The sequence below is a fragment of the Paralichthys olivaceus genome, chromosome 13 (assembly GCF_024713975.1).
Source record: "Paralichthys olivaceus isolate ysfri-2021 chromosome 13, ASM2471397v2, whole genome shotgun sequence".
Lineage (NCBI taxonomy): Eukaryota > Metazoa > Chordata > Actinopteri > Pleuronectiformes > Paralichthyidae > Paralichthys > Paralichthys olivaceus.
In genome coordinates, this window is record NC_091105.1 from 10,280,370 (window position 1) to 10,296,234 (window position 15,865).

General features: G+C 42.6%; 2 protein-coding genes across 2 annotated transcripts; one reads left to right on the forward strand and one right to left on the reverse strand.

The window, feature by feature from the left end:
- Positions 1-228: 228 nt before the first annotated feature.
- tuft1a (tuftelin 1a) lies at positions 229-11,210 on the forward strand. The gene is made up of 12 exons (XM_020092553.2): positions 229-586; positions 5,851-5,928; positions 7,365-7,466; positions 7,575-7,661; positions 7,877-7,927; positions 8,062-8,148; positions 8,809-8,919; positions 9,013-9,236; positions 9,342-9,447; positions 9,550-9,633; positions 9,958-10,052; positions 10,204-11,210. The coding sequence occupies exons 1-12, from the start codon at positions 527-529 to the stop codon at positions 10,274-10,276; spliced, it is 1,158 nt and encodes a 385-aa protein (XP_019948112.1). The 5' UTR covers positions 229-526; the 3' UTR covers positions 10,277-11,210.
- A 370-nt stretch (positions 11,211-11,580) lies between these two features.
- c13h1orf43 (chromosome 13 C1orf43 homolog) lies at positions 11,581-15,818 on the reverse strand. Its single transcript, XM_020093306.2, has 7 exons — positions 15,559-15,818; positions 14,176-14,277; positions 13,947-14,055; positions 13,745-13,798; positions 13,483-13,649; positions 12,759-12,817; positions 11,581-12,638 (listed from the first exon to the last, which is right to left on the reverse strand). Exons 1-7 carry the CDS (start codon positions 15,619-15,621, stop codon positions 12,422-12,424), a joined length of 771 nt encoding a protein of 256 aa, XP_019948865.2. The 5' UTR covers positions 15,622-15,818; the 3' UTR covers positions 11,581-12,421.
- Between the last annotated feature and the right edge of the window lie 47 nt (positions 15,819-15,865).

Here is a 15,865-nt window from a genome sequence, read left to right on the forward strand (position 1 = left end):
ACAATAGGACAATCAAACCCTTTCACTTATTATGAGACCTTATTATCTTCTTATCTTATTTCCTCATTACCCTCCCTCTCTGAATCATTTGATGAAGATGATGATGATGATGATGATGATGATGCAAAGTTTCTGGAGGTTATTGTTTGCTCTCTCTCTCGCTGTGGGCGGGTTGCTTTGCTTTGGCACACCCACATATTGACGTCATGAGAAAAGTGATCAACAATGTGCTGAGTGGAGAGAGAGAGGAACACACACACACACACACACACACCTCTCTCTCTCTCTCTCTCTCACACACGCACACACACACACACACACCCTCGTTCTCTCTCTCTCTCTCTCTCTCTCTCACACACACACACACTCGCCGGTGTGTCTGTGTCTGGATACTTTAAACAGCAGTGGGACCGTCGACGTTCACCACAGAAGACTGAAGCTCTGAAGGAGGAAGCTCGTTTTATTATTTACTTATTTATTAGTTTATTTATTTGTTTGTGCGGCATTTATTATATTTCAGTCAAAGATGAACGGAGTCACGAGAAGTCTGTGCACATTTGAGGACATCAGAAATCAAGACTATGGGGCAAGTTACTCGACATTTTTTAAGATTTCTTCATATTATCTGCTTAATATGAGGCCTTCTGTCAACAATGAATGAAATATGAATGATTCTATGAGAAAGAAAGGACCAACATATTCTTTAGAACCAGTTTTTCTCACTTTTTTTTTGTTAAGATCTGTTGATTATTTTTCAGTAAATAATCATTTTGAGCTCTTTTCATTTTCTTTACTTGACTGCTCAGTTTGAATGGAGTCAGAGGACGTGTGTGAATTTGTGATGGTCTTCAGACTAGGCGGTAAAACTATATGAATAATTATCACAGTAGTATTTTTACCATTTGTAATATAATTACATTAGTCCAGTAAATTTGTTGTTTGTGAATGTTGCTCAGATTTTAAAAGTGTTTTGCTGTTTTTCACGTGGAGTTGAACAATTTGTCCTTTGAGTTAAAAGAAATAATGGACATGTATGATAATAATAATTGAAAAAAATGAATGATGATTAATACAAACAATCATCCAGCCTCATAACTGAGCATCGTCACCAAGTATGTTTACAGTAAAGTCTCTGGCCTTGCAGTAATTAAAGTATTAGTCCCTCCTCTCCATTAAGGCTCAGAATTAGTCTAAACAACATCTGTGCTTCCTGCCCACATCAGTTATGGGCTTACAGTCACAAGTCACAGGACGTGGAAAAGCTTTGCTTGTGCAGCATGTGCACCACCTGTGCATGTACAGTTTGGTTTAACAGGATTAAACAGTGGACGACACTTACTTGACTCACTCCGTGTACTTTGCTGCAGGATAGTTGTTTGAGTGCTCAGCAGCTTCTCATTTACATATATGAGCTTTATCTCCTGTTGGTGGGTCTGATGGCTTAATGATTTACGTGAAGAAGAAAAGTGTCTGTGTTCATGAGGCTGCCGAGCAACACTTTCACCTTATAGGCGGCCTCCTGCTGAGCTCCTGCAGTCAGCAGCAGACTGCTCCACTGATCCCATCAGCTTGTATTATTCAGTAAAGGGTTCTACAGAGAAAACATTCACATCATTTTGTTTCATAAAATCTATAGCTGATTAAGATTATACAGTTGTGTCAATGGTCTAGACTTTCTATCACTTTCAGTTGTGTAACAGTCGGAACTACACAGAGGTCAGAGCGTCCAAAGGGCAGCACCACACAAACACTTCATGAACTGAAGAAAAGCGTCATAAAGCAGAAAGAGAAACTCCATATTCGTCCAGCCTCAGCTAATCTGTTACACTTCACACGTCACATTCACATTATAACAAGTGATCGGATTCAAACACAGAACGAATTCATCGTTATCAACGTCTGATTCCAGAAGTCAAACAGTCACACGCCTACAGTATTTACATATGAGATATGGTGATTCAGGTCAGGCTAAATAAGGAAGGCAGGTGAGGGTGAGGTATTTCACCTCCACATGAAACATAGCACAGAGAGGTTATTCACCAAAGCTACGCCCTGACTCTTCTTCAGGAAATGTGTGGAGGAGGAATGTACCTGATGTAGCAGAGCCAGACCTTCAGGGAAACAAAATGTTCTCTTATTGTTGCAGATATTATTTGAAATATCTTTTATTGTGGCACAGTTTTCCCTCTTTGAAAACCCAGTTTGTTTAGACAGTTGTTTTCTCTTTTTTCAGGCACTTTACACATTTAATCATCAGTGTGGATATTTAGTTTCCCTGCAGCGAGTGACTCAACACATTCCCGCTATCTGTCCTCATCCTCAGTCGCCCTCTCGGTCAGGAGTGTCTGACATCAGTGACTAGGAATCAGCCAAGCATGACCGAACTGCGTTTATGTAGATGAACGACGGCAGCGTGTTTGAGCACACCTGGTTCACACGCCACGCCGAGCAGGAACAAACATCCAGAGACGTTATTATTACGGATATTAAGATGATGCAGGAAGTCTGTAGCTCGCACGTCACGTTATAGATCCGTGTTGCTGGAGGAGATATCTCCACTTTCATGTTCTCACATGATGATGATGAGACACACACGCAAACCACTCTTCACTTCACTTCACACCTTCAGCTCAGCTCTTTGAAATTTACCAAACCTTTGACTGGATCTTTTAGTTGACACAGACTGTCGACTGACAAAGGTCGAGGTCTCCGTCAGTCAATCAGTAAGATCCTTCACTAACTTCTGACCTACAGTTGATTTAAGAGAGTTTATCTAGATGTGCTAAAAGAGTTCACACAGAGAAAAGAAGCATATTTAAAACCAGGGCTGCACCTGTTGACCACAACAGCTATTTTCAGATTAGCAGATTATTTTCTCTATTAATTGAGTCATACTTTAATCAAATGTCAATAACAAATGCCACAATTTCCAAGGTGGACATTTTATACTGATTTGTCTAAAAAAACTGTGGAAAAAGTATATTTTAAGGTCATTTATATGAAGATATATATTTTATATACAGCCTATGGTCACATATGACAAAGAAAAACAGCAAATCCTCATATATGAGGAGATACTGCATGAAAAATAAATAACTAATAGATTATCAAAATAGTTGGCTTGATTTTCTTTTAATAGATTTCTTGATTGATCACTTATTGTTGCAGTGTTTCCTAAAACTCAACAGAACCTGCAAAAGCTGAGCATTGAACTTCAGGAATTGTCGAGCAGTGGCCAAATTAACGTTTTTTTCTCCTCTAAGTCACAAAGGACAGTCGCTGTGTTGCTGCTCCTGTTAAACAACTTTAAACTATTAACCTATAACCCTTAAGACGTCTTCATATAAAGTAAGGCACTGAAACCTGGGTATTGTTTGCTTACTAAAGATCTGAAATGGCACCTTCAGCCCTCGCAACTGTCGGCCCTCACCTGTCGGCTCAGGGTGTCACAGGCCGAGGTTTCTGATGCAGTTGGACAGAAGACAAGAGGGACATCTGTGCAGGGAGAGGAGAGCAGTGCCTGAGAGGAACAGGGATTTAAAGGATGAAGTGATCGCACACACTTTTTATTTAGGACACAGCACCTGAAGGCACGACAGGATGCTTTACAGTTATGTTTCCTGCTGCTCCCTGAGTTGAGAAATTTAATATCAGGGAGTCCTCTTTTAAAAAGCCACAGCTCTGAGGGAGGTTTTCTGTGTCTTGTCCCACATTCAGCAGCTCTGGCTGTTATTCAGTGACATTCTCAGGGAGGCAGTCACCGCTCAGCTAATTTAGCGCCGATAATTTACAGGCCTCCTGATGCCAAAGTCCAAAACAAAAGCGTCTTCATGCCCTCTAAGCCTTTCAGCTCGGCCATACCCTGTGATCTGTTGTGTCCCTTTTGTCTGTGCCTTCCAGCAGTGTGGACGCAGTGTGTGTGTGTTTAGTTTCAGGTTTCTGCCCTGTTATAAAGGTAATGTGTACTTTGACTGGCTATGGGCATCCTTGTGTGTATTTTCCAGCATGTGAGCGCCTGTGTACGTGTGCATGCATGCGTCACTGTGCACATCCAACTGGTTCCTTTGTGTGTGTTCCCAACAAGTCTAGTATTACAGGTTGGCTTTGAGGGTGGTATCGACATTTGTGTGAGTGGGAATATAAAAGAGAAAACAGAGTAGCGTGTAGGTCGTCGGTGCCAGAGTGAGGATTAGCGGAGTCTTTGTCTGCATGTCTATGAAGGGCCAAAGAAGTTGTATAATGATGGATTCCCTCCTAACAAACGTGCACTGTTCCCTTCTTCTCACCCCCTCCTCTCCTTTCTTCCCCTAATCGCTGTGGCCTAGCTTTCAGGTTACTGTAATCTGAGAGGAAGCCATGCTGAACAAGAGGGGGAATGTTTACTTTCATTTCTCTTACTTCCATTTGTCCTATAGTTGGACCCCCTCCCTAACTATTATTAGGCTATTTCCTCTGTTTCCTCCTGTTGCCTGGTTACTTTTTCTTATATCTTTTATGGTTTTCAACTCAATCTGCTCGTCTCTCTCTTTACCTTTTTTTCCGTGACTATATTTCCTGAATAGATACCCAGCTGACCATAAAGGCCTATAGTCTATAGAACACATGGCTTTTCTTTCATAACCTCTCTCCACTCGTTATCATTGCATTAGGCAACGCAGTTCATTTCCTCCGTCTGGTTTACATCAAGGCCGAGGCATTCTCCATATCAGGGGTTCTCTACAGCAGAAGAGGCTTTATTCACTTTGAATGGCAAAAACCATGAAGTTTAAAAGTCAGTTCTTGATTCAGGATTCAGCAGTCGCACATCAGGGTCAATTAAATCACCTTTCTGGAGATTTCAATCATATCACATGAATGTAGATGTTTAAATTTCCAGTTTTTCTGAGCACTTTAGATTTAAAGACTGATTTAAAGCTTAAAATACTACAAAATAATTACATTCATAACCTTCAAGTAAGAAAAAAACAAATAAATCTGATGTTGTAAGTGTGCACACTCCTCTGTAGTTGGTTGCGTTTGTTTGCATTTAGTTATTTGACCCCAGGAGAATGTTGCAGCCATGTGTTCTCTCTCGGCCTGTTTCATGTCTGTGATGTGACATTAACCAAACACCAGCAGGACACAGAGAACACGGAGATAAACAGTGATTTGCGTTGGCTGGAGGGAGTTGTATAATGTTTTTGACCTCCTCCCTCACATCTGCATATTTGTCCTCGGACACACACTCACTGGGCATCACTTGTAAGGGGATTCCCTGAGCCGGAAGACACACACACACACACACACACACACACACACACACACACACACACACACACACACACACACACGGTTACGTCCAGTTTGAAACTGTTATTGTTAAAGAACTTGAAGAAAAAATTATGAAGGTTTGTGTGTTGTGCTTTTTTCAAAAGTTCTGCGTCTGATTTACTCCTCCCTTGCATACATGCCAGACAGTTTATGGTTGTGAGGTGTGGTTTCCATGGAAATGTGTCTTGCTCAACATTACATTTTCTGCCCACTTTGCCAGAAATCCAGACGTCGCTTACAATTGGCTGTGAGCGTCTGGAGGATTTCCGCCTAAGTCCCTCTGACGTCCACAGCACACAATTTAAACCAAACAGTCTGTCTCTGTGCAGCTGGGGAGAACTTTCCCTCTCACTCTGACGCTCGTACCCCTCTCTTCTACTAGCTGCCCCCCCACCCCTCCTTCTCTGTGGAGTATGACTCAGTCTCTCCTCCTCTTTTCCCTTCCCCTCAAAATAGTCCTCAATCAGTTTCTCCATCACATCACATAACGGTCTCTCTGTGGAGTCGCTTCAACTTCTCATTTCTACGTTGCCTTTTCAGGAGAGGTGCAGGCGGCTGCGTCTCACACTGCACGACCAGAACCAGGCAGCTCGGAGCACAGAGCAGCACAGGGACAAGGTAAGAACTTTAAGGTTACGCTATGAACTTTAACAGCAGGGGACAGAAGAGGCCTGGACATCAGAAGAGAGGAGAGTAATGTTGGAAAGTTACATATAATAAGTTTAAAAACAGGATTTGGACATTTGAGGGGAAATGTTGGAGATGATCTTCCAGACTCTATTATATTTGAATTGGCCTTGGATCTTTAATGCTTTAACGGACACTGACGTACAGTTAAATACTTGAGTGAGAATATTTTGACTATCTCTGTCTTTATGGCATCTCAGTGGAATTTAGAATCAAGGGTCAAGGTTTAGTGGAACAGAGGAGGAAGAAAAACAGATCACACACTGCCTGATCTCTGCAGAGGAAGAGATGAGCTGCAACTACTGTCTGTTTGTCTGTATTAATATCTACATTTCTTACACTTCACTTTCACTCTTTTATTTTTTATTCTCTACGTGTGTATTGTATTCTCATCCTCAAAATTTCTCATTGTGCCTTTTATATTAATGTTAAAAATGTAGCTTCTGTGGTGAAGGAGCAGTCGTTAAAGCCATATTTGGATCTTAAAGTTCCAACGTGGTCTTGATGAATTAGCTCCAAGCCACCGTGCGTTCACACATCTGTCACGCCACATTCCTGCACACAAACCGTAAAGAGATGCCAGCGGCGAGTACACATGCCATGGCTGCCATCAGCTTTTCATCAGCACGATTCCCTCAAACTCAAGTCAACCATTGTTCCACCAAAACCAGCCCCAAAGTTAGCAGTGGAGTTACATAACGTTGCCTCTCCACCCGTCCCTCACCCGCTCGCTCTCTGTTTATGGTTATAATGAAGTCTGTTTACGGCTTTCAAAGACACACCAGATGTTTATGGGTGAGTCTCCACAGCGATTGGGAGAAAATGCTCCTGCCTCTCAAGCTTTAAATGCACAAACTCAGTGACATGCACAATCAGGAATTCTTTTCTGAGAGAAGCATTTTATTCTGACATTATTTAAATCGTTCCTAGCAGAGGTTTCATAACAGTTACCAAACTCGTGTTCTTTTGTCAGTGCGTCCACTCACAACAAACATGATCTGGCTCCTGTTCTAGTGTTAACAAAGCCACAGTGACCTCACTCAGGTTCACATTTGCTTCGGATGTTTGGAAAAGTACCACGACCGCCCACCTGTGCTCGTTTATCACAGACAATGCCACAACAGGGCAGCTGCCTTCAGGCTGTAGAATGAGTCGTCCACTAACCAGAGGGTTGGAGGTTCTATCCCAGTTTCTCCCTATTCCTTGGGCCGAAGTGTCATTGGGCAAGAAACTCACACCCAAATAGCCCCTAACGCTGCATGAATGCACTGTATGAATGTGTGAATGAGTGAAAGCTTCTGTAAAAGCACAAGATAAATACAGACCATTTACCATTTATCAATAATTCTCTGCTCTCCAACCACTAGCCAGTGGGACGAGCGTACGCACTGGTGCAGCCGGCCATCGACAGAACACCTGTGACCCCCGAGCCGGTCAAACCTAAAGAGGAGCAGGTCGAAGTTATCAAAGTGAGTGGGACGGACTGTTCTCTCGTGTTTTGTGGAAATCTTACAGTGAATGACCGTTTGTTTTGTGGTTGCGTTGGTTGTTAACATGCATGACTCTCCCGGGTCCAGGTGTATCTCGAGGCGCGCAGACAAGAGCAGCACAAGCACCAGCAGAGCCTGAAGATGCTGTCAGATGAGGTTTCACAGATACAGGAGGTCAGTATCTCACTAATGCACAAACACAGCTGCAGTGTATCAACCCTGTCTCCTGGGCAATGGGAGAATTTGCATCATGTAAATTCCTTGTCGCTCTCGTCTGTGTCTCTTCCACCCTTGATTTTCTCTCTGTCGAGTTTGAATATTTAAAAAAATCTATGACACCATCTCACTAAGATAACATCCAACTTACTATTATACTCTATCGTCCTCAGGTGAGGTATTGCCTGAAGTCGCTGAGGGAGCAGATGGCAGCCAAAAACAAGGTATGTCTATTTTGGGGAACTTTGACGGGACTTTGCTATTGTTTGACCTCGCATCCTGTGCTGTTAAAGGCATTTCCTCCACCTCTCATCTCTATCTTTCCTCCCTCGCTCACTTCTTCCTTTTTTCTCCCCAGCCGCACACAAATGGGTGGAAAGTCAGCGTCCCCTTCAGAAAGAGCTCCTCGTCTGCACCCAAGGGAGGAGCCAAAGCTGACACACAGGTGAGCAGACCCCCAACATGAACAGAATATGTGGACGTGTCAAATCTCAAGTATCGTAGCCGCAGTCCTCTGTGAGTTCTCTCTAAAGAATGTAGCACCCAGAGGCACGCAGATAAACACGAATGAGACAAACTAAGAAGTGATACAGGCTAAAGGAGAATAAGATTGAAACTGAGAGTAAATACAGTATCTGTACAGCACCCCGGGGAGTTTGAAAATGTGTGAGAACACTGTTCGAGCACAAAGTGTTCCTCCGCCTGCCTGTGTTATTGTGTTCAGGCCTCATTGTTCCCAGCATTCCACAGATGCTTCATCCTTTAATAGTTTTGTTGCTTTCTGTTGAAGCCTCTTCTGGTTTGCATGTCAGCAAAGTTTTGTACCAGCACAACAAAGCTGACAGCTCCATGTTTGGCTAAATTGTTTTCGAAGTAATTACAGCATTTATCTGTGACTCAGGTTACACACTGAAGTGTTGCAGAAATACAGACGGAAACACTAGGCATGACCTAACTGCTCCAGTGACGCACAACGGCACGCCTGTTTTCTTTAAGAACGACCAAACCCACCGAGCTTGGACCAGATGTTATATTACATCATCAGAAAAGTATCTTTCTCTCTATTTGATTATTTGCTGAAAATGTCATTGTATATATCTCAAAGGACGAAGATGATGAGGCGGAGAGGACCAAGCTGAGGGAAGTCAGCAAGCGCTTGTATGCGCAACTGCAGGAAGCTGAGAAGAAACACCAGGAGGAGAAGGAGAGGCTGCAGGTAAGACACACATACACACACACACACACACAGGACGTTTTTAGATGCACAAACTTTTTTGTCCGTTTTATCAAACAATCTTTTTCTCTCCAGGCTGAGGGCACCAGACTGAAGGAGCGTGTGAGCGACCAGGAGGAGAAGTTGAAGACCACAGAGGAAGCAAGCGAGAGGAAAGACAATCGCATCGAAGAGCTCCAGAGGCTGCTGGGAGGGATGGAGCAGGAGAGCTCCACTCTGCGGGAGACTATCCGCAACCGGGAGGAGGAACTCCGAGAGCTTCGCAAGATCAGAGAGGAGGGCCAGAAAGGGGACCAGAGGTCAGCTAATAGACACACAAACACACACTTAATCTCCGTATCAATCATTGCCAATCAATTCACAGATACTGTTCTATAAAGTTAATGCCTGTGGATTTCTTTCAGGGCTGAACAGTTGGAGAAGGAGGTGGCCATTCTCAAAGAGAAGATCCACCATCTGGACGACATGCTGAAAAGCCAACAGAGGAAAGTCAGACACATGATTGAACAGGTGAGACACACTTGCGTGAGACTAAAAGCAAACACGTCGCCTCCATGTGCATATTTGTGCAGGATTTACTCACTGTTTGATCGTGTGTTTGTTCGTCTTCAGCTTCAGAACTCTCGCATGGTGATCCAGGAGAGAGACCGCGTGATCAGAGAGCTGGAGGAGAAAGTAGCATTCCTGGAGGCTGAGGTAAGAACAGCTTCTGTCTCTGACTTTATGGCATCTCAGTGGAATGTAGAATCAAGGGTCAAGGTTCAGTGGAACGGAGGAGAAAGAAAGACAGATCATACACAACCTGATCTCTGCAGAGGAAGAGATGAGATGCAACTACTGTCTACATTTCTTACACTTTCACACTTTTATGTTTTATTCTCTATGTACCTGTTTCTTTTTAAATGCTTCTTTTGTGTATTGTATTATTCTGCTCTTAAAATGTGTCATTGTGCATTTTATATGAATGTTAAGCACTTTGAATTGTGTTGAACTGACCCCTGACCACTGTTGTGTGTGCAGAACCGAGAGATGCATGACCAGATGGATTATTTCCTGGGAGGACAGAGGTCCAATTCCTACCTTTCATCAGAGCGCAACCCCCAGATTGTCTACAGGTAACTTCATTATTTATTTATTTATTATTTAGCCCTTATTCCTTTAGATTTTTCAGAAGCAAACACACGCATAAGAGCCAGAGAGGAACTGTTCTCTTGCTGTTACAGGAACACAAAATAACAGAATATATCATGTCTCTCGTTGCCACAGTCGACCACTCAAGCCGTCCAACTCATCTAACAAACCACTCCCTTTCATCAAAGTCATCGAGATCAAGTCATGAAGCGACTGTTCAGGTGACGGACACGGGTCTGCGGTGACGGCCACAGAACCACGAAAACCTTTCCCGTGCAGACTGAAACCATATAACAGCTCCACTCCCACGTATGATGGCGTGAACGGTCCGAGCTGAGCGTCCTGGACTGCGCCACTTCCACTAACCACAAACGCTCTTAAAGGAAACTGTGTGGCATTTGGCAGCAGACATGGGGTTGGTTGTGTGTCTGTGCATAAAGAGTGATTGTATGTCAGCTTAAATTTGGATACATTAAGTGTTCAGATACACCTGATGTGCTTTTAAAGTTCATCATATAATACAGCAGCATACTGTTTGCATGTGTTTACTAGTCCTGCCCTGTTTCATCACTATTTGGACCCTTTGAGTTTTTGGGGATCTGTGTGGTTGTGTTGAATGTGTGTCGTGTGCATCGGGCAGGATAGCAGAGCTTTTGCAGCAAGTGGGCAATGATGTAATTAAGTCCATATACAGTAATGTAGCACCAGTATACTGTAGTTAACTCGGCTGTTGTGACAGATCAGTTTCAAGTTAAAATCGTTAACCAGAGGATGTGAATCCAGTGTCCTTATCTTCTTTAGCCACTGACACGATTTCACCATCACTGAGTGAATGTTTGTTGCTTTCATCATGTAAATACTGACTGGAGCCTCGACGTCACCCTGTACTGTGCTCAAAAAGCTGTTTTTAAAGAAGTATGACTTTAAATCCCAAAACAACAACAATATGGCACTTAAAGAAACTGTGAGGAAGCAGAAGGATAAATTCATATTTTCACAAAGCATTTCAGGTCCCTGCCATTATGTGTATTGTCTATTTGTTTTGTACATAATATTAATATTTGTGATTTGATGTTTTAATTTCTGCTTAACAACTTTCTCCTTTGTATTTATTTATATTGAATAAAAACATCTAGACAGACTTTGTATGGTCATTATCTGTTTGTAGGTTTTTCTGAAAATTAATAAAAGGCCTCATGTCACCTTCTACTAGAGTCACGTCAGTGGATTACTATGGAGAGGGCTCCATCTGCTGGACACTTTATACAAAACAATGTAGAATGGCACTCCAACGTAAAAACCTGAAGTCCTTTTAAATTCAGTCAAGCCACTTTATCAAATATGAGCCTATCAGCTCCCTAAATATGAATATTTTTTATATTAAGATCCATTAATTATTTCTTCAACCAATCAGTTCAGTAGTTTTGTGTAATCCTACTGACAAACATAACATTCTTAGCAGTGGTAATTACTGCCATGTGTCGACTGCTTGTAAAAACATTGCACAACAACTCAACTTTATATCACTGTTTTATTTAGATGGCAACTTAACAAGTAAGCACCAGAAACAAATTAAATCATTCAGGCACGAAACGCCTCCTGGGGAATCCTGAACACCTCGCAGGCAGAACTAAGTCAGAGCCTATCCCAGGAACAGAACCTCTCAGTCAGAGGAAATGGATGCACTGGAATACTGTTAAATAACATTGCACTGAGGGAAATTATTAAGTTAAAAGAGCACTTAATCATCAAAATTCATCAAATATGGCTTCTGTAAAACAAACATTTGAGGCTTAAAACGAGGCTGAATTCACAGCAGCACAGGAACAGTACAGACGTAAATAGACGCAAACAGACGTGACATATTCGTGTTTTTCTCAGTAAAGTGAAGCAGCCGTTAACACCAGTAACTGTAATGATCAGCATGATTAAATACAGTGGGATAAGTTCAACAATCCTGCATAGGCTTTTACATTGTGCAATAAATACTGATTGTCTTCTGCCATTGCATAGCCACACAGCTCATATAGTTTTTGTTTTGGTCAAATCAACCACACTCATTATAGTCACAGTAAATATGTTATTCTCCCCAAATATACCATTCACACATGATGTAATACAGAATATACACTTTAGCTACACTTAGGTAAAGAGACAGTAGTCAGATTTGGACTGTGCAGTAAACCAGGTAATATGTGTTAGTGTACACAGCCTTCAGTGCGGAGACAGTACCCCCATCACTGTCCACAGCAGCTGTAATATGTATAATAATGCTGTGGACGGTGATGGGGGTACTGTGATGGGGGGGTACTGTCTCCATTACATGGTGTTTCCTTTGGACAGACATGAGAGATCAGAGCGTACTGTCCAGGGTGTTGTAGTTGTCTTTGAAGTTCTTCAGCTCCAGGAAGTGTCTGGGCCTCTTGCTGCGCTGCTGCAGCGTAGATATGAGGTAGGTGGTTTGAGTCGGGGAGGAGGCGGAGCTCGCCGGCTCCGTAGTGCTGGTCAGGTCTTTGGCTGCAGACTGATGGTACTGGCTGGGAGTGCTGCTACTGCTGTGAGACTTCACGCTGCAACAGTGAAGAGAGAAACAGCTTGTACCCAGAGTATAATTAACATTCCACATTGGGATTAAATTAAGAGCAGAGCTGTAAGAGAGCACTGCGGGCGAGAGGTTTGTTTTTACTCACGCAGAGGCCAGTTCAGTTAGAGCTTGCTGGTATTTTAAGAACTCGGCTTCACCAAAAGCCTGCAGACAAAGATGGGAGCCAAAAAGGGAAATCAGTTAAGACCAAATCCACAATATGTTGCTCACACACCTTATTGACTCTTTTAAAGAAAGAATGAAGATTTTCATTTTCATACATCCTCCCATCAGTCAGCTGCAGATTACAGCACACATCACATTGGACTGTATGGTAAAAAACATGATTGTAATTAGAATCCTATCATGTAACTTTGTGTTTGGCCACACATGTGAAATCATTCATGTTTATTGTATTGAACTTCATGGAATTATAAAATAAAAAAAATACATAAGATAATTATCTCTGACAAGGAGGTCATGTTCTCATCCTCCTCTGTTTGTTTGTTGGTTTCTTTATATGTCTGATTGTAAAACCACTAGAAGGATTACCATGAAACTTGGATCTGATATGGGTCAGAGAAGAACCCACACACATTCATATGTGTGTGCAATTTGGTGGAGCATGATTGAATCTAAGAGGAATGTTGGGCCTACACTCTACTATGTGCATCTAGATCTTTAAGTCTTTAGATGCAATTTATTTGTTATTAGCTTTGACACAGGAGTGCATGGCTTCATAACATATGTCCTAATGTGTTTGCTGAGATAATAAATGACAATTACTGATTACCTGTAACACTCGAACACATGCACACTCACATACTGACCTCAGCCCCATATCTGGCTTTATTGTATCCATCCAGCACCATGTCAATGAGGGAGCTTTGGCTGTCTCGGAACATGCAGTGGTTATTGCGTAGCTGCAGAATCCAGGTACGAAATCTTTTCCCCGTCACAGCGGTGGACGTCCCACCCAGGTCACGGAAAGGGAGATCTTTTGACAAGTAGCACAGGCAGTACTGTAACAGTGGAGCAGGATTCAAGTGCTGCCATGGCAACGCAAAACCAAGCAGTGACAGGAAAGCTTACCAGTGTCTCTGATGGCATCCAGCGCTCGCATCCTGTACAAGTAGTCATAGGAACCTGCAACACACACAGATTCTTCTATGCACCAGAGAAAAACTACTCAGGATAGTTTTAGGACTGGAGTGTATGCATGTATGCATGTATGCATGTATGCATGTGTGTATGTGTGTATGTGTGTATGTGTGTGTGTGTGTGCTCCTCTAACCATTCTGTTCATTCTGCTTTATCCGATCATCATCTGGGGACAGCAGACGCGGCTCAAAGTGGATGTTCTGAACCTGACACAGTTTGGCTTCAATTTCTTGTTTCAGCTCCTACAGCACAGACGGAAAACTTCAGTAAACAAGCATAAAAAGTAAACTTTCAAAACCATAGTTAAACAGTGCACAGCATCACTCTGTTCATCACTCTGGTTCATTATGTGCGTGTCTTACTTTTGGTGCATTATGGCCGAGGGGAACATGTGGTCCTCTCCGAGACTTCATGGCAAACCGCATAATTTGTCTTTTGACAAAGATGAACAGCAAAACAAAAACCTGGAGAAACAGTTAGGTAGTCATCGGTAAGTATATTTTTGATTTACTCTTACTTTATTTTACTTTATCCAGATTACGATCAATATCAGGTATACAAATATAAGGTGATGGGGTATTATGTAAAATAAGAATCCAAATCCCACAGAAATCCGTATTTGAAATGATGCACACCTCTTGGGAACAAGTATCTTATAATGAAATCATGATAACTTTATGTCTGAACAATGTAGAGTGTGACACTACAGTAATTCTCATATTCATAGCAGGCAAAATTATGATTGTGCATACTTGAAATGTATTTTTTTCCCCGGTTATGTTTGTAAGTCATGGTTGAAGAAAGATCTCAGCTTTAACGTCACTGAGAGAACGGCGATGCCTCGGAGGAAGTGGGGGAAGTTTATTTAGGGACACCGGCAGCCCCCCCCCCCCCCCCCCCCCCCCCTGCAGGTCCTGTGAGGAAGTGCAGCGTGCTGTGGGCGCAGCAGGTGTGGGCGCCAAGTGTTTGTGGCGGTAAACAAGAGTGTTAGCTTAAAGTCCCTGTCGCGTTGTTTGAGATCACAAACGTTTCTTAACCATAACACGCATTTCGCGTGTGTGTGTGTGTGTGACGCTGTAATCTCCTCCAGTCAGCGTGTTCACACAAACCAGTGGGAACGATCATTGTAAGTGAAGCGCCTGGCGCATATCAAGAATGTATCATGTTCAGATATAAATCCTTATTTAGATGATCTAACCTCTTGTTCAGAAATACTTTTCTTTCTGCTTCATTTGTTTGACATCTGGTTTTCCTTTATTGTATTTCATTTTGTTCTTGGTTTAACGTGCACTGTGCAATCCTGGTGTATTGGCTGAAATATCTGTGAGTTATTGACCCTACTGATTAATTGACTGTATAACATCGCTTGCAGTGATAATCCACTGTGTGATCTTTAACGTGTGCGTTGAGTTTTTAACTCTGTTAATTTGAGCCTTTAACTTCTTCCCCGTTTTATATTGACTGTTTACATCATGCTAGCTGTCAGTACCCTACACCTTGTACAACCTCACTGCTGTTGAGATCTCCTCACAGCTGGTCCATCGGTATTCATGGTTGAAGTGATGAGCAGATAATACGTGTTGTGTAGTGACACTGATCCAGAGCCGCCGTGAAATACCGTGACCGGGTGAACTCGTGTGTATCTGACACTTTCGAGGTCTCGTGTCGTTGTTATTGTGAGTTTAAAGTTGAGTTGGATTCAGCGTTAGAAAGAGCTCATCGATGACAAAGTGACACAGACTCACCAGACTCCCGTAGGCCATGACAAGCACCACATTGACGCTGGACAGCAGAGAATCATTTTTCATTTTTCAAACCCACCAGATAAATATCAGCTCAAAGAGCGAACAACACGCCAGAACGAGACGCTCACGGTCGCATTTAGGAAGTCGTTTCTTTAGAGAAACATGAAGCCGAGGGAGAGACAGAACGACAGGAAGTTAAAGAGAGAGAGAGGGAGAGAGGGAGGGAGAGAGAGAAAGGATGATTGTTGCTACATGTCGCTGCTGCTTTGTTGACTTCCGTGTTAGTCACATGACCGGTACGGACCGG

Bases quoted from the DNA above. Each gene is read 5' to 3' on its own strand.
- c13h1orf43 (XM_020093306.2), bottom strand. From the start codon at position 15,621: ATGAAAAATGATTCTCTGCTGTCCAGCGTCAATGTGGTGCTTGTCATG. The intron at 14,056-14,175 runs GTAAGACACGCA...TCTGTGCTGTAG, and splicing joins TCGGCCATAATGCACCAAAA to GAGCTGAAACAAGAAATTGA. The intron at 13,650-13,744 runs GTAAGCTTTCCT...ACTTGTCAAAAG, and splicing joins GGATGCCATCAGAGACACTG to ATCTCCCTTTCCGTGACCTG.
- tuft1a (XM_020092553.2), top strand. From the start codon at position 527: ATGAACGGAGTCACGAGAAGTCTGTGCACATTTGAGGACATCAGAAAT. The intron at 7,928-8,061 runs GTATGTCTATTT...TTTTCTCCCCAG, and splicing joins AGATGGCAGCCAAAAACAAG to CCGCACACAAATGGGTGGAA. The intron at 8,920-9,012 runs GTAAGACACACA...TTTTCTCTCCAG, and splicing joins AGGAGAAGGAGAGGCTGCAG to GCTGAGGGCACCAGACTGAA.